Below are 17,592 nucleotides of genomic sequence, written 5' to 3'. Positions count from 1 at the left end.
TTTTAAATCTGAAAAATCAGTTTTTATTTTGGCTATACCGATATTTTTGGCAATGTTAATAAGGTTTTTCTAATATGCATCATAGGGTTTTCTAACTTGGTGGGAAGTGTGGAATAAAAAAGTTGAAACTTGCTAATCGTAAGTGGACAAGATTCAAATGTCAATATCTACTAATATCCAACAAATTTGGCAATATATTAACATGTCTTTCATAAATAAAAAAAGAAGGTTCTATAATAACCTAAATAATTTTATTCATTTAATTTAAAAAATAGTCTAATATTTTATCAAAGAAAAAAATTAGCCTGCTTACCCTCCAAAAACAGTCCAAAATATGATTTTTCCTTTTGTATTACATATTTAATGGTAAAATACATCAAAGACTCGGTCTCATACACTTCACTATTCAAAGTCTCATATATTTCCCTATTCAATGTAGGATTTCATTCAAAAGGAAACAAAATGTTCGAAAAAAAGGAGCCGCAAAGATGGTTTTATTAATTTTTACTTTTGGAGTACATAAATTTCCACTCATACTTACAAGTTACACCACTACAACGTGTGGCATTATTATCTATCTATAAACATAAGATTTTAACTACCAATGAAGTTTGAAACTAGCTGCTCGCATAAGTGGATGTGCAAAGTAAGCTCCTAATGTTACAGCAGTGATTGTAAAATATGGTAATCGAAGAAACTCTTTGTAGAAATCTTTTGGTAACTTTTGTCTTCCATCAAGTATTGCTGCAAAAGGGACAACACTTGTTCTACTCTTAACTATCTCAAAATCTTCACCATATCTTTCAGCTAGACGCCTATCTCCATTCCAAACACCAAATAAATGATGTCCAATTAAAGCAATTGAAGCTGCAACCACCACAGAATTTCCAATCCAAATTGTATGAGCAACACACCACATAACCTGTCCAACCATCTTATAACAACAAAAAATGAATCCTTCATTCAGAATGAGGCCAAGTGCAAGAAATAACAAATTTTACAACATGTGATTACTATTTGTTCTAGTTATGCCAAGATCATCAAAATCATAAAGACCATTGAATTCATCGATGTCTTGCGGTTTTTACTTTGATATATGAAATTGTTTGGATTTGTTTATTATACCTGTGGATGTCTGGTTATTCTTATGATTCCAGTTTCATATAGATGTAACTTAGGCTTGTCAACTGCTGCAACCTCTAAAAGGTTAAAGGTTGAAGGATACAAGAAAAGGAAGGAGATGAAGTTAGAAATCCACACAAGTTGATGAACTCCAGGAACACTTTGGAGCTGCCACAGCTGAAGTCCGTCGTATCTGTGGTTAATAAAATACACCTGCATCATAAAGCCAAACACGAATAAGCATATTATTAGTTTGAAATTTGACTCAATATCCATTGTCCTAATCAAAGACTAGACAAACCAACATTATGTTGGTCCAAGTAGAACTGGACTAGGATCCTTTAAGTAAGTATGGTCTCTGGTTCGAGCCTTGTAGATGGAATAAATGTGCTTGGAAGGGGAAACCCTATAGCCAGGTTCCCAGCAGACATTAGTCATCGACAAAGTCAGTGGATACTTTGCACTAATAACATGGTTGCCAAATAAATTAAAAGACTAGGCGTCAATATTCTGAAACAAATAAGGCAATCATATCATTGTACAGGACTATAGGAGAGGAGATATGGGCACAAGTCATTGAGGATATTGGAAAAATTTGCAGAAACTCACAATGATGGTGAGAGCCAAAGGTAGTGATGTCCCTGCAAAAAGAACACGGTAAGCTCGTTCTCCAATGAGTTTCTCACCGATGTCACGGAAACAGGCAAGGCCACTGTGGACACCAGCAAATATGAGAATCAGGACAAACATTACCACCTGCAAAGTGAAACACACTTCAAAGGGTCACTAATGAGTTATGAATCTAAGTCCATCATAGTTGCCGCTCCAAATGTTGTCCTACATACATGTTATTTCTTTCTTTCATGGCACATTTTGTTTTCAAAGTTATCACAACACACAAGTATAATTTCGGTATCTTCAACGGAAATTAGCAGACAAAATATCCTAAAATATTGAATAATCAAATTATGTTTTGCCAAATTATGTTTTGGTTTTTTATCACAAATCCATGAGTACAAGCAGTTTCATAATACAATGAATAATCAAACATAAAAATAAAACTATAGTAAACTCTCATTAGTAAATTTCCACATTTATCCAAGTAAAATACAAAAAAAAAAAAAAGAGAAAGAAAAGAATCACCTCATGACTATCTGAAATCCCTGAAATGGAATCAACAAAGGCCTTACCGAACCCAGTGGAATCATCAATCCAGATGACATTAAGAACAAACAGCACAACTCCCAATATTAGAGTGAAGTAAAACCAAGAAGAAAGTTTCTGATCTTTAATTTCAAAAGTTGCAGACTCTTCACCAACCAAAGAAGAATCTGTGAGTTCGGCATGTTCTTCAGAAGAAGCTCGTGCGAGTAGTTTGGGATTTGAAGGGAAATCGGTGATGCAGTTGGAATAATGGAAGGTATGTTTGAATTTAAAGTGTAGAGAAGGAGATTGGAAGGAATGAAAAGGTCGATGACGATGATGGAGTGGTTTGTTGAAGGAAGAAGAGAAGACGAGAGGTGTTGAAGCCATATTATTGGGACTTCACTTCTCACACTTTGAGAGTGAGTCCAACGAATAGTAAAATATAATAAGGGGGTGTGTCATGTGAGTAGTGTGTTGAAGTTGGAATTGGAAGAGAGTATCTGATTAAGATTATGCTTGGGGGTTGGTGTTTTGGACTGGAACGGTGATCGAAACAATTGAAGATTACTTTGTTGTTGTTCTGTTTTCTTATGTGTTTGCCATACAATGTTTATGTTGGAATACACGTAGCATCATTAATTAAAAAAACAAAATCTATTACTGTATTGGGTATCTTCAAATTGTACAGACCACTGGAAATAAACTATGAACAAAAAATTATTTTAATAGTGATTTATAAATACTCCCTTATCTCAAAATATAAGTCATTTTAGTAAATAACATACAAATTAATAAATCTAGTTGATTTTGTTGATTTTATGAAAATTATGATTTACAAATAAATAGTTATGGTTATGATAAGAAAAAATATATATAATATTGTAAAACAACATGTAAAGTGAGATTCACAAATAATTGTTAAAGTAACTTGTATTTAGAGACAAAATGAGTGTTTTATAATTTAATTGGTATATATGGTTAATATAAATATGCTCTATATTGTTAATTAATTATTTAAAACGATAATTTTAAATATAATGATATTAACATCGTGTGTAATATCATTTGTAATTAATTGGCAGTGTAAAAAATTACATTGAGAATTTAATTGACAGATGTTTTATTCCTCCATCTTGAGAGTTGATTTAAAAGTACGAATTTTAAAAATCTCATTGATTAACTTAATAAAAAATTAAAAGATAAAAAACATTGATTGATTTTATATGAAGTTTAACAAAAAGAGTTGTGATATTTTAGTCTCTGGAAATCCAATTTAGACTCTAAGAAAAATACTACAAATAATATTTCAAAATTATAAATTCAAGACACATTAGTCCCTTTTTAAGGATGGTTTGGTAAAAGCCTCACCAAGCTGTTTAAAACATGGGTTTGGTCTGTTTGTTTGCCATGAAACTATTCTTAAGGTGTGGCCCAATCTCTCTACAGTATAAAAGGAGAATGAGAACAAAAATAGAATAGTAAAAAGCTAATGAGCAGGTAACACCTGAGTTTTGTCAACTGAATAAACCTTTAATGCTCATTCTAATTAAAAATTATAATCTTCATTTATGGACGGCTTGAAGCATTTAAAATTATCATAGTATATTACAGAATGTATATAATCATTATAATGTATAAGAATGTTGGAGGTCTAAGTTGTTTTGTTATATAACCTTCTCCACCACCATTAGTGGTTCCCACCAACTTTATTCCAACCGTTTTTCGTTACCATTTCATTTCCAGGACCACATTCACCTTAGTGCTACTCTTCTCTTCTCTTAAAAATCTAATCTTTAATTGTCCATACATATTACACACACACAACTCTTAACTCAAGTTACAACCTTCTATTGCTAAGGGATTTAGAACACTATCCTTTAAATTTGTCATTAGTTTGAGGAGTTCCAAGTTGTTGTTTTTTCTGTTTTGATTTGGACGTTGACAATGTCTGCTGCTGTAGGAGCTGTGTCCACTACCAAAGATGTTACCTTTAATGTTCATTTGGAAGAAGAGCACAAAAACAAAGGAACCAACAAGGTTGGTGGGGAATTAGACAAGATTCCTTGTAGTGATGATGGTGTTAACTATGATTATGTTGAGGAAATTGAGCAAGAGGAAGATGAAGACACCAAGTTGGAATTGGATCTTGGCCCTCAGTTTTCTCTCAAGGAACAGCTTGAGAAAGATAAAGTAAGGTTCTTTTTCAAATAGTACTTTCTGAATTTTATTTCTTTCTTCAGTTGTTTTTTTGATGAATTGGAAATTTTGTTTTGTATTTTAAAGGATGATGAAAGTTTGAGGAAATGGAAAGAGCAACTTCTAGGAAATGTTGATGTGTCTGCTGTTGGAGGTACTTATTTCCCTTAAATTATGTTATTCTTCTTAATTTTATTTCACTAATTAAAATGTGGCATAATCTCATTGCAATATTGAAAATGCTTGTTGAAGACCCTCTTCCTCCAATTTAATTGACTTTGTTTATATGAAACATTACTGAGCATTTACAAGATAGCCCATTTTTTTATTTCAAGCATGAACTTGAATCCTCTATGGCTCCAATATGGTGCAGAGTTGTAGGAACTGTTACCATTCAGCCAAATATCGGTCGTTGAATTTGGCTTATACCTTGATCCAACGGCCGAGATTTGTTTGCATTGGCTGGACGGCCGCAGAGCATCTTCAGTTAGTTTTTATGAATACTGAAAATGTAAAAGCCATTTTGCTGTAATGTAGAGAAAATAGAGCCAGAAGTGAAGATAGTGAGCCTCACCATTATATGCCCAGGAAGGTCTGAAATCATATTGCCAATTCCATTCACAACTGATTCCAAAAAGACTATATTCACTCTCAAGGAAGGAAGCCAATACAGGCTTAAATTCTCCTTCACTGTCTCCAACAACATTGTATCTGGCCTCAAATACACTAATGTAGTTTGGAAAACTGGGGTTAGAGGTGAGACATAGACCTTTTTTTAATGTTTAGTTACATTAATTAAACAGCTATATGTTTGTTAACTGTCTTAGTTATGTGGCTTTCATGAATTTATTGAAATAGTGGACAAGACAAAGAAAATGTTAGGAACTTATAGCCCACAGCAGGAACCATATACATATGAATTGGAAGAAGAAATGACCCCTTCAGGCTTGTTTGCTAGGGGAACCTATTCAGCAAGAACCAAGGTAAGAAAATTAGAAAATTGTATAACATGCACAAAACCTATGGATTCACTATTTCTTCTTCTTGTTAGTTTTCATTTTCTTTTATATTTTGGTTTATTTGTGTGTTGTGAAACTAATACTCATATTTGTTGGTTTAGTTTGTAGATGATGATCGCAAATGCTACTTGGATGCTAGTTATCGTTTTGAGATTCAGAAGAATTGGCCTGCACCCCTATGAGACAGATTGAAATTCAACTTTATGTTAATTAATTAATTAAATTGAGTTAGTGCAGTTGTGCACATGCATGTTAAATGATAATGCAAATCTTTATTCCCCTTCTATTATATGGTTCCCTTTTTTGTATTCTAATAACTAATTATCCATATGAAGGAAATGCTCGCGTGACAATCGCAATCATTCCACCTAAGATGCATCCAAGAGTTAATTGTTATTATCTGGTATATATGTGTGTGTGAGGGTTGAAGAGAAATGGAGTGAAAATGGACCCCATGTGGACACATAAATAGATATCAGCAATTATCTTCAACTACTGATTGTGTTTTGTGAAGCAAATGGACAAAACATCAATCAATTCTTTTGGTGGTCCTAAAGATTTTCTATTACTATGACCACATGCTGTTTGCTAACTGTTAAAATCAGAGAGAGAAACAAAGAAATGAAGAGGTAGAAATTGCACTGAAATAATTATTCACGAAACACGTGAAGCCAAGTACAATTATGTATAATTAGGTAGTAACATCACACTTATTAATTTCTTTCTTTTTTTTCAATTAAGAATACACGCTAGTAGACTAGCAAAAAAAGAAAGCTATGCATTGCATTATACAGAGCCTCCAATCAAAGGTTATATTTCAGGCAAGTATATCTAATTCATATGATCATGGCATCAATTTTCCTCTTTACTTTTACTTAAAATGATTACTAGTGCATAAATATTAAGACATAAGTAATGATGAGATAAAGATAAGTAAAAATTACCCTTAACCATGCACGTAGATAAATTATTAAGGGCATACTGGACCATGCAATATAATATTGTGACTAGCATATTGTAGCGATTCACTCACCATTTTTTTTAACTTTTTTTGTCGTTATGTAAACTGTGATTTTTATTAAGGTCATTGAAACTGTGAATTAAATGCATACCATAGATATCACTTCAATCCAAGTTACACAGACACCATATATTAGTTTTATGGATAATATTTTTCGCCATGACAAAATGTTTAAAAGTCTAAACAACAATACTATGTTATTATTCTATTTTGATAATATTTGGATCATTTTTATCTTCTAAAAACAATTTTATTCTACTACTAATAATAAGTATTGGACATATAATTCTTTTTTTAATTTTACGGTTTCTTTTTTATTTTATATTTGTTAATCAAATTAGTTTTATTAACTTATGTAAAAACAATGAAGCCTTGATTAACTTTTATAATGTTTAATTTAACACAAGTTTATAAGTATGACACTTTTATTATGGTGATTTAATATTTTCTCTATAATTGATTTAAAATTATGTATTTATGTTAACATATAAGTATATATGTCATATATATTATTTTTAATTACATTTTAGTATGAGGTAAATTCATACAAGTTTACTTAAACTCTCGAGTTTGATCACATTGATTTCTACTAAAACCGTGACACTAAAATGTGTCAAGAACTAGCAGTATATATCCTAAATTTAATTTTCCACTTTCTCATGTCAACAACCACTCATTTTGTATACTGTACTGTACAAAGCCTTTAGAAATAATATTTACATGTAATATGTAATTTCAAAAATAATTCAGCAACACTACATGATAAAAAACTAATGATATTACTCTGGATATATTAACCACCTAAGAATCACCAATAATCTAACAATGCAAACTTTACCTGCAATCCTATCTTACCACCCTCAGTCACAAGCTTAGCAGCTGTAACCAACCAATGACCAGGAGCATCATGAGGGCCTCGCAAAACCTCAGCTGTCTCTACATATTTAAGTAGTTTACCGGCGCGAACAGGACAAGGTGGACCATTTGGATAAATGCCAGAGTTAAGTATGGTTGGGGCCTGCTTTGGTGGAGCAATAGTACTTTGCTGTGTGAATGAAAATGTTGTGCTTAAATTTGTGAGGAAAGACGATTTTCTTGAAGTCTCTGGCGCGGCACCCCACTCTGACTTCCGTATACTGCAGTTGGTTATATGAGTAAAGAGAAGACGCAGATGGAGCACATTTCTCGGCCAACTCCCTTTGGCAATGAGTTGTGCACCAGTTACAATGTAAACACCTCCACAATCGTTCAGCCAGTTAGGGTCATGCTTGACCACGGCTGTACACACGTTTGAGAATCTGTTCCATCTGATTGGTTCTAGAAATTGGTCACCGGATTCATTTTCATCGGATCCTCGCCACATAGATGGTATGCTCGAGGTTGGGGTACCTGAAGAGAGGATCATCTTGTTTGGGAGGCTCGAAAGATGATTTATATGTAAAGCAAGTCTGTCACTTTTCTTGCCCTCCAAGTACATGCGGAGGCCAACCACGGGTTTTTGATCACTTACCACCTGCCGTTTTGTACAAAAAATCGTAATTAATGAGAGAATATAACATTAACTGTAAGAATGAAGGGTCACAAAGTTCCCAAGCATGTAAAAGATGAGTGGAGAAAAAATAAAACACAAGTAATAAATCCCTACAAAGCTCGCAGCACATACTACAAAGAAAACTGACATAAAATACACACAGAATGAGCTTCTTGGGTCATAGATGTTAACAACACGAATACATTTCCGAGTTCTCTTACATCCCAAAATCATCAGAGGCAATCAGGAACTCGCATGAAGGCCAGAAGCACATGATCCACTAGAAAATAACTAAACTTTTTTTTGCCTTCACACGTGCAGGACAGTTGTAATACATTCAATTTGAAAAATGAACGGTTTCATTAGTGTATATATGAAAAACATTTATATAAAGAAACTGTTAAGATATTGCCGATATTTTGTTTTATTCCTATTCTTATCCCTATAGTCAAGGGATCTAAATTGTAATCTTTTCATTATAAATACATATGGCTAAGGGTTAGCCTCATAAGTAATTCAAATCAATTCATTCAAGAATGGTATCAAGAGCCAGGTCACCCTAGTTTTTATTTTTCCCTCTCTTCCTTTAAGTGTGGTCGTCTCCTCTAACATTACATATTGGATAAGGTGTTACATTAAAATCAGGAAGAGTAACAGCTAGAGTATCTGACAAAAGAATTAAGCAGTATTATGAATCAACCATCTCATTAGGATAAGTTGATGGGTGAAGAGTGGACACGTGAATGGTTTTATATTCCATATTTAACAGCTCTCTCTCACACACAGAGCCCTTCAGACATTAAGCGTGGACAATGCATAGGAGTAACAAGATAACCACCCTTGTGTTAAAATTAACTTTTTATTTTGAAGAATGGGGGCAGCAAGGATCTAACTCTAGATCCCTTAGTCGGACGTTCTATTACTATGTCATGAACGAACTATCCCATTAGCTTAAACTGATCGGTGTAAACACACAAATTGTTTTACGTAACATATCTAACAGGCAGGGTGTAAACAGTAGCTGGTTAAAAGTTATATTATACCCCAGCTAAATTTATCACCAACCAGAAGTGTGAGGAGAAAATCTTGTCAAAGCAAATATTAAACTCAAACATAAGAGACAACTAAGAGTACGGTTCAACACATGCAATACTTATTTACTCAAACAGGAGAGTTTGGTTAACAGTACCTGAGTAGAGCTAATATGAAGCTTTGGACCAAAGAAACAGAATTGCAGGGAAAGGGAAGAGGTCTTTCTTCGCTGATGCCTGAGAGGCAGTTCACAAAACATGGGTGCCCATTGCCTTGGAATTTGAAACTCTAAAAAATATTGCAAATCTTCAGGAGAAGGCTTATCTGTAGAGAACAAGTGAATCAATGACGTGTTTCGGACCTTAATAGTAATGAAATGAAAGAATGGTATTTTGGAGCTTATCTACAACACGGCAAAATTTTATAAATAGCAATAGACCTAAACTGGATATGGATAAGTAAACTATAGTATGTGAGAGGACGTACAGCGCAAATATAAATTGATTGCATGACTAAGATAGCCACTTCCAGGAATTCCAGTCAGAAGTGAGGAAATAGGAACAAACTTGAATAAGATCGCTTCGGGATTAGAAGGCACTGTCTGTAGCCAATTTGAGTGACTGTGCTTGTATACATCTCCTCCTCTTTTGGAGCAAATAATAGTGAGGCCCTGTTCCAAGATAAAGCAATATATTATGTTCTCAACCTAGAAACTTTGCTTATTCCAAATGACAAATATTACTCATCGGGGGCTTACGTCCTTGCTTGATGTTTCTGAAATACTGGTAAACTGCATTGTGTTTGATTGCATCACACGATTAAAGACCTCAGGGACCTACATAAATAGAGAGATTGCATCAGCACTCAGCAGAAACAAAAATAACATGCTGAGGTTACCAAAGATAAAGCACAATACCTTCTGTTTACTATCTGCCGTCTTCTTCTGTAGTGAAGAAGGGCTTCTTACATCCGAAAATATAAAATCTCCAAGATCCTCTAAATGTCTCCTGATATCACCGGGGGGAATCTTTGATGAATGTTTTTGTTTGACACAAATTACATCTTGACCTCCAACAGACATACCTACTACTATGTGAGTACCATATGTCTGGATGAACCTGCCTAACAAACTCAATCAGCATCATATACTCATCAACCCAAAATTACAGGTCATTTAAACCGTCAACTTCAGTTACTATACCAGATTGTTTCACTTATAAAAAGCAACCTAACATGAATGCAACAATTTACATAGACTAAAACAGGTATAATCAAGGAGACAAAGTTTGTCCACAAGGTAATCTGAACCTCGTGACCGAAGTTAAAGAAGATATCATTTTCTTTTATCAGTTGGTTCTTTCTTTGTTACCAAAAAACACTAAATTTTGTATTGATGGTTGTAATGATTGAAACACAAAAGAAAAAGGTGAATTCATTAAATTCAATTCAATCTCAAGAGAAGTAATGGAAAATGAAGACATGTTATTTAACACCAGGAAGACACAGATCACAGGACATGTCCCTAACGTTGTGGTGTAGTATTTGTTTACCTAGACAGTGAAGCTGGATCCCACTGAGCTGGAACAGACTTTTTTACTTCCTCTTGCAGTACAAGTGGAGAAGCTGTGAGGTGCAGATAGTAGAGAGAAATAAAATACCCATCAAAAGCAAGATATTTGATGTCAGTAGCGTCACGAAGCCAATCACCACTCATATCAAAAAGAGCATTAAAATATCCAGAAGGGATTTTTCCTTGTACTGCTGATTTTTGATTTAGCAACTCAGACATCTGCAAGGAAAGAAGAATGGATATATAACAATGCACAGAGACAAACACGTCAAATGAAACACACAGATAAAGGATTTTAACAAACTCATTTGCTTCTTATAAGTTATAACCAGGGTTTTAACAACAGAATGTAATTTAAACATCAATTGGTGACAACGAAATTCGGCAACTTTTGAAATGGTTAACAAAGTGTAAGATTTGATTAATAGATATATAAGGTGTCACAACTTATTAACCATCTACTAAACTTTATTAACCACAAATTCAATCGTGACTAAGCTCGATTTTCAAGTTTTCAAATCTAACATGTATGCAAACTGCTTTAACCATTAAAAAGGTTATCAGATTTGGTTGTCCCAAATTGATATTAAAAAACATTACTGTGTAAAAACAAGTCTGTGACATTGATTTGGACAACAACGTCAAGGTTTTTGTTTTCGATATATCTCTGCGACCCCAATACAAACAACTAACAAGCATCAGCCACATTTAACCGTGATTTCAGCAATATCAATAATCCGTAACTTCAATTTAAAACATTACTTATAAAAAGCACTAACAATGAAGAAGAAAGAAATGGACCTGGTTGAATTCAAGTACATCAGACTTGAAGCGAATTCGATCGCCTTTATCACAACGAATATTCTCAGAAACCCCTTCAATTTTAGTGGTTCCTCCAACTCCAGGAATAAAAATATCCCTTTTATTGTTTTCATCAAGCACCACTAACCTCTTACTACTATTACTATTAGCACCCCCACGAATTCCCTTAGCAAACCTTAAACGAAAATCACTAGCCAAATCAAAACCTTTACCTAGAGATTCCAATGCCACCATCGCAATACACTCTTCCACCTCCATACCCAAAATAAAAAATCACAACAACAAAATAAATAGATATAGATGGAATGAGAAAGATAGGATTTTTAAGGTCACAGTATTATAGGGACTACCCTATAACCCTAATCCATTGATGTCGGGTTAGGGTCAAAGGTGAATTTACTGTAAAAGGGAAAATGGGTCAAGGAAAGGAGTTGGGTTTGGCGTTTTTGGTGTAAATGGGTATTGAAGGATTGTACGAAGTGAAAATGAAAGTTCGAGGAAGGAGAAAATGAGATCGATTGAAGGTAACGTAACGTTAAAGGTAAATTTTGGTTAAGAGACGAAGGGAACTAATAAGAGAGTAACGAGAAATGGAAAATGATCGTATTTGATTCTTTGAGTTTGACTGTGTCAGTGTTGTTGTGAAAATGGAAATGGGAAAGACGAAAGACAAAAATAGTCTGAAATTTATTTTAATTTACAAAAATTTATATAAATTAATTTCGACTAATAGTAACTCGAATGTAAGATAAAGGTTAATCGATTTTACATAATTAATTTCAAATAAATTAGTTTCAAATAATATATGAAAAGAAGGTAGTGAATTCAAACTCCTACATAAAGGTGGTAAAGAATATGTTAAGCTTCGAAAGACACGAAGTTTAGATTTTTTTTTTTTTGACTTAATCAATTTTAAATATCTAATTTAAAAGTTTATTTTATATTAAAATATCAAAATAATATATTTTATATTTTTTTAAATAAACTAAATTATACCTTTATATATAAAGAAAATTAATAAAGTTATAACAAATACTAGTATTAATAAATAATAATAATAAAAAATAACAATTTTAAATATATATATATATAGGCTAAATTACATTTGTGATCCCTTAACTTAATTTCAGGTAACGTTTTAGTCATTTATCTTTTTTTCTCCCGACTTGGTCCTTTATTTTAATTTTAAGTGACAATTTGATATTTTATGTTTTAAAATTTCAACAATGTTATCCTTTTTTATACAAAAATTCAAAAAAAAATTCAATCAAAACTCATAAAATTAATTATATTCTTTAGTATAATACAAATTTCATCAAATTCGTAACGCAAATCTTCAAATAAACTCATATTTTCATACTTTATTTGATATTGCTAGGAATAAAGGACTAAATCGGGAAGAAAAAAAAAAAGATAAATGACTAAAACGTTATCTGAAATTAAGTTAAGAGACCATATATGTAATTTAGCCTATATATATATGTAACAACTTAGTCTTTTGTACCAGTCTAAGTATAGTATTTTTATTAAACAAGTCATGTCATATCATATCAGATCATAAGTTCACAGGCGACTTAGTGTATTTTCATTTACCTCGTGCACCACTATATCAAATAGTTCTACTAATTTTTCTTATCAATTAATCTAGGTGCAAATTTTACTATAGACTATGGTTTATGAATTAATTTTTAAAAGTGTTAAAACATTTCAATGATCACACATTGTCTTTTAGATGTAGACACTAATAGTTTATTATTATTATTTTATCAAGATAGTGAATTAAATAGTATTAATTTAATAAAAAATAAAAACAAATATATATATATATATATATATATATATATTTCTCGTATTAAATCAACATCAATTATATCAGTATTTTATTATTAAATATTGGCCAACGTTGAAAAACTCACCACTAATATATTATGTGTATTATCAATCAATGTTTCAAAACCAATTGTATTATTAGAACATAAATATTGACAGGGACATGTATATATAAAAGTGTACAGTCACTTTTTTTTTTAAAAATGAACTTTTTTTAAAATAAAAACTTTAACTCTATAACAGTTTAATTTAATTTTTTTGCAAAAAAAATACTTTTTTTTTAATAAAAACTTTTACTTTATAATCGCTAAAATGTATATCATTAACTAACTTTTAAACATATATTTCTTAAACTATTAAAATATATGACAATAACTACTGAGTCACATTATTTAAAAATGGTCGATAACTTTCACTTTAATAATTAATAAGATATATATTAAATAAAATAATTTATATTTTAGTGATTAATAAATGATTCAAAATTATTAATCATATATATATATATATCAAAAGAATGTTTCAATCATAAAAATAAAAATTGAAAAAAATATTATTCATTATATATATACGTCCAAGAGTACGTACGTATATGATATCAAATATTGTGTGAAATGTGGGTTGAAGTATATTTTTCTTTCAAAGTATAATTGCTTTCTATCAACTCAACTTCACCATCCGTTTGATTTTTTCTATTTTTTAAGTATGTTATTTTCTCTCTCATTGGACTTTACCTACTTACTACTCATTTACTAGTTGTTGGTATACTCTGGTCCAAAATAACACCAAGATGCTATATGAAACGAAACCAAAGGAAAATAGGGACCCACACGAAATATGACGTTTCAACTTTCAACTCATGCCTACCTAAAATTATAACTCGGATCTAATCGACTCAATTAAGATGGTGAGTCAATAATAAACAACGAATCGGCCTAACGAATGTTATATGCTTTGTTTGAATGAGAATAAAAAGATAAAAGAAGAGAGAGTAAGTAGAAATAATGTTGAATGAATAAATTAGTAAGAAGTGAGTGGAAAGTAAAACGAGTTTTTAGTTATGTACTATGAGTGAAAGTAAATAAAAAGTGAGAGAAAGAAAAAATATATATATAAAAACTACATAAAACATCTATTTATAAAAATGAGAGTAATTGAATTTATTGATTTTTTTATTATAAATTCTCTCTAATTTTGGATGAAATCATTTTCAAAGTGTGTTTTATTATTATTTTTTTTAACAAACCAATCTATGAAATGATATTCGAAATTGAACTTTCAATTTTATTTTTACTATCTTTTTCTCTAATCAAACACATCATTAAAATCATTTTTTAAAATAAAAATTTATTAAAAGATTTTTTTTATCGAAAACATAAATCTAATATATAAAAAATGCAAAAAAAGTGAATATAAAACATTAATCTTTAAAAACACTTATTTTTCTTTCTCTAGAATATAAATGCTTATATAATACTATACTTGTTAAAAAAGCAGCTCATCATTGTCGATGATTTAAGAACACGTCTTTACCAATGTACCTCTCTTCTTTCACATCCTTATTTAATTTGTTCTCATTCTCTCATAATTCGTATTAATTAAATATAATAAAATTAATACAACAAACTATTTATATATAGATAACCTACTTAGTATCGAATGATAAATTAACTCATCTCAAACAAACATACTCTACCAGCTTAGTTAGCAACTTAACTATTATTTATTAGCAAACTATTACATGCTAATCATTGATATATGATATAACGTGATACTATTTTTGAATTGTGAATTGTTTTAATTAATATATGTATTTTTTTAGGAGTGACGCGATGTTTAAATATAAGAAAATCATTTTTCAAGAAGAAAATTTTCGATAAAGATAAAAATTGTACAATTGATATATTTTATTTGATTGAATTGTGCGATGTTTAAACATAAGAAAATCATTTTTCAAGAAGAAAATTTTCGATAAAGATAAAAATCGTACAATTGATATATTTTATTTGATTGAATTGTGTGAAGTTCTAAAAACTTGTGTGACTTGTGAAAATTGTAATTCTAACTTTTCCAACTTGTCTACTATATATGAATTGTGTTAAACTCTAAAAAAAAAAAACTATATGACTTTTAATAATTTCAATTATAATATTTTAATTAATATTTGTCGCTCTTCAGCTCCCCTCGATGTCTTGTGCAAGATCCGCTACTACTTATAAGTTTATAAGTTGTAGACATAATTACATGGACTTCAAAACACTTCGTCAAGAAATTCCAACACTACTTTATTTTCAATAAAATTAGACTATATTTATGAATCATAGTATTTTAAATTATCTTTCGTTTAATTTATTTATTTTTTTAATTTTTAATAATCTATTTTGTTGACCATGAAAGATAATTTAGAGAATAAAATTAAAATTTTATCGAGATTGATAGATTAAATGTGGTCAATATATATTGTTTTAAATATTTTAGTCTATTTTTATTTATATAATTCATTTCGAAAGAAATATATATATAAAATTTATACTTAAATATACCAAAAATCATGTCGCACTTTAAACATTCATATCATATTTCAATAGACATTTCAAAATTATTTTTCAACTTTATTATTTTAATTTAAAAATAACTTATAATCATAACTCATTTTAAAATTATATATAATCACTTAATGAAACTAATAATTGTTAAAAAATTCTAATTTCATAAAATTACATTTTTCTATAATCGTATTTTTCCTGAGAACAATTATATAAAAGATCCACTCCAACAAATTAATTCGGTTGTGTTAGTTATGTTGAAGATTAAATTGCACTTTACAACCAATGTGGATGAGTGTTTCACTTAGGAATTTAACGGATCAGATTTTGGAAGAAAATAAATTCGAAACAAGTAGTATGATTTGGTTTTGATAATTTTTATTTATGAAATTTGAACTAAACTAAACCATTAAAAAATAGGTTGGTTTGGTTTGATTAGATTGATATTTTAAAATTTTATTTTAAAAAATTAAAAATAAATTAATTTTATTTAAATATTATAGATTTTTTATACAATTAAAATAAATATATAAACTACAATGAAAAAATATAATATACAATTATAAAAAAATTATGAATGCAACATTTTTTTTAAAGACAAATGTGTGGATAAAGTGTGAAATAAAAGATATAATAATAAAATATAATTGTTTGGTTTGAGTTTTGGATGATCGATTTTGAATGATGTAAAATCGATACTCGAACCAATAGATATTGGACTTGATTGGTTTGGTTTGTTTGGTTTAGACTCAAACAAGGAAAAAATCGAACCAATTGGTTTGGATCTTTGGGTTCATTGGATCATTGGTTTGGTTTGGTTCTTACACCACTAACTTTATGGATTAAAACAACATATAGTTCACAATAGTTTAATACGTAAAAATTCACAAGATAGTTAGTGACAGTCTTCACAAGCAAAAGTTCATGATCTTTATTGTCGGCTTACAATTCAAATGATGACTTAATTGAGAGATACGTATTTTTTTTTTTTTGTTTTATCAAACAAATATCAAATGGATCCAACTTATCTAAAGTGATCAACTCACTTTAGAGAGTAAAATGAATTATGTCAACCATTGAATAGCAAATCAAATGTAAATATTGTACGTACATAATAATCAATCATAAGTTTATTATGATATTGTAGGAGGATCCTGAACCTTCTACTTGCATGAGATAACATTTGTCGATATTAGAGTTTTAAACAAATTTAAAGTACTGATATAAGATGGTCCACCATAAAGTATGCTATAGTGGATTCAAAAAAACTATTGATTTTAAAATAATTATAACAAAAAGATAAAATACTTAAAAATGATTTTTATGATAAGCTATTTAAACCAATTTTCTCATTTAAAGCTTTATTTTTAGAATTCTCTTTTAAAAAAATTATAACTAAAAAGATAAACACTTAAAAAGAAATTTAAAAACAATAACAAACCCAAAGTTAGTTAGAGCCTTAGAGGTAGTCCTCACCAAGTTAGTTAGAGTTGGTTATTTTCACATTGCCTATATAAAGCAACAATGTAACTAACTTGTGAATAATTTCCATCTATCATTGATAGCTCAATGAACTGTCAAAATACTTAAAAATTTTGCCAAAACCTTTTTATTAGGTGGCCTGACATACTCCTAGATGTATTAATAACTTTTACAAGTGAATGCTTAAACTCACATTAGACACACCTAAACATGATGTTGAGTGTATAAAATCATTCTGTATGAAAAGTAGTATATGTTTGTTTGACTATTTTAAA

The 17,592-nt window shown here is 30.3% G+C and overlaps 3 protein-coding genes across 3 annotated transcripts; 1 reads left to right on the top strand and 2 right to left on the bottom strand.

The window, feature by feature from the left end:
• Positions 1-465: 465 nt before the first annotated feature.
• LOC101502677 (15-cis-zeta-carotene isomerase, chloroplastic-like) lies at positions 466-2,882 on the bottom strand. The gene is made up of 4 exons (XM_004504337.4): positions 2,266-2,882; positions 1,732-1,878; positions 1,126-1,335; positions 466-934 (listed from the first exon to the last, which is right to left on the bottom strand). The coding sequence occupies exons 1-4, from the start codon at positions 2,653-2,655 to the stop codon at positions 599-601; spliced, it is 1,083 nt and encodes a 360-aa protein (XP_004504394.1). The 5' UTR covers positions 2,656-2,882; the 3' UTR covers positions 466-598.
• A 1,031-nt stretch (positions 2,883-3,913) lies between these two features.
• Positions 3,914-5,855, top strand: LOC101502372 (rho GDP-dissociation inhibitor 1-like). The gene is made up of 5 exons (XM_004504336.4): positions 3,914-4,458; positions 4,552-4,618; positions 5,002-5,220; positions 5,323-5,447; positions 5,585-5,855. Exons 1-5 carry the CDS (start codon positions 4,213-4,215, stop codon positions 5,663-5,665), a joined length of 738 nt encoding a protein of 245 aa, XP_004504393.1. The 5' UTR covers positions 3,914-4,212; the 3' UTR covers positions 5,666-5,855.
• A 1,280-nt stretch (positions 5,856-7,135) lies between these two features.
• LOC101502041 (MACPF domain-containing protein At4g24290-like) lies at positions 7,136-11,863 on the bottom strand. Its single transcript, XM_004504335.4, has 7 exons — positions 11,439-11,863; positions 10,618-10,856; positions 9,984-10,185; positions 9,825-9,902; positions 9,554-9,737; positions 9,225-9,391; positions 7,136-8,017 (listed from the first exon to the last, which is right to left on the bottom strand). The coding sequence occupies exons 1-7, from the start codon at positions 11,715-11,717 to the stop codon at positions 7,313-7,315; spliced, it is 1,854 nt and encodes a 617-aa protein (XP_004504392.1). The 5' UTR covers positions 11,718-11,863; the 3' UTR covers positions 7,136-7,312.
• Positions 11,864-17,592: the final 5,729 nt, after the last annotated feature.

Source organism: Cicer arietinum, chromosome 6, assembly GCF_000331145.2.
Source record: "Cicer arietinum cultivar CDC Frontier isolate Library 1 chromosome 6, Cicar.CDCFrontier_v2.0, whole genome shotgun sequence".
NCBI lineage: Eukaryota > Viridiplantae > Streptophyta > Magnoliopsida > Fabales > Fabaceae > Cicer > Cicer arietinum.
The sequence above is the reverse complement of the archived record's forward strand: the minus strand, read 5'-3'. Positions and strand labels throughout refer to the sequence as shown.

Excerpts from the sequence above, each read along its gene's own strand:
- LOC101502677 (XM_004504337.4), bottom strand. The coding sequence starts at position 2,655 with ATGGCTTCAACACCTCTCGTCTTCTCTTCTTCCTTCAACAAACCACTC. Across the intron at positions 1,879-2,265 it reads GGATTTCAGATAGTCATGAG|GTGGTAATGTTTGTCCTGAT; the intron begins GTGATTCTTTTC and ends TTCACTTTGCAG. Across the intron at positions 935-1,125 it reads GAATAACCAGACATCCACAG|ATGGTTGGACAGGTTATGTG; the intron begins GTATAATAAACA and ends TGTTGTTATAAG.
- LOC101502372 (XM_004504336.4), top strand. The coding sequence starts at position 4,213 with ATGTCTGCTGCTGTAGGAGCTGTGTCCACTACCAAAGATGTTACCTTT. Across the intron at positions 4,459-4,551 it reads AACAGCTTGAGAAAGATAAA|GATGATGAAAGTTTGAGGAA; the intron begins GTAAGGTTCTTT and ends TGTATTTTAAAG. Across the intron at positions 4,619-5,001 it reads TGATGTGTCTGCTGTTGGAG|AGAAAATAGAGCCAGAAGTG; the intron begins GTACTTATTTCC and ends GCTGTAATGTAG.
- LOC101502041 (XM_004504335.4), bottom strand. The coding sequence starts at position 11,717 with ATGGAGGTGGAAGAGTGTATTGCGATGGTGGCATTGGAATCTCTAGGT. Across the intron at positions 10,857-11,438 it reads ATGTACTTGAATTCAACCAG|ATGTCTGAGTTGCTAAATCA; the intron begins GTCCATTTCTTT and ends CTTTCCTTGCAG. Across the intron at positions 9,738-9,824 it reads CAGAAACATCAAGCAAGGAC|GGCCTCACTATTATTTGCTC; the intron begins GTAAGCCCCCGA and ends ATCTTGGAACAG.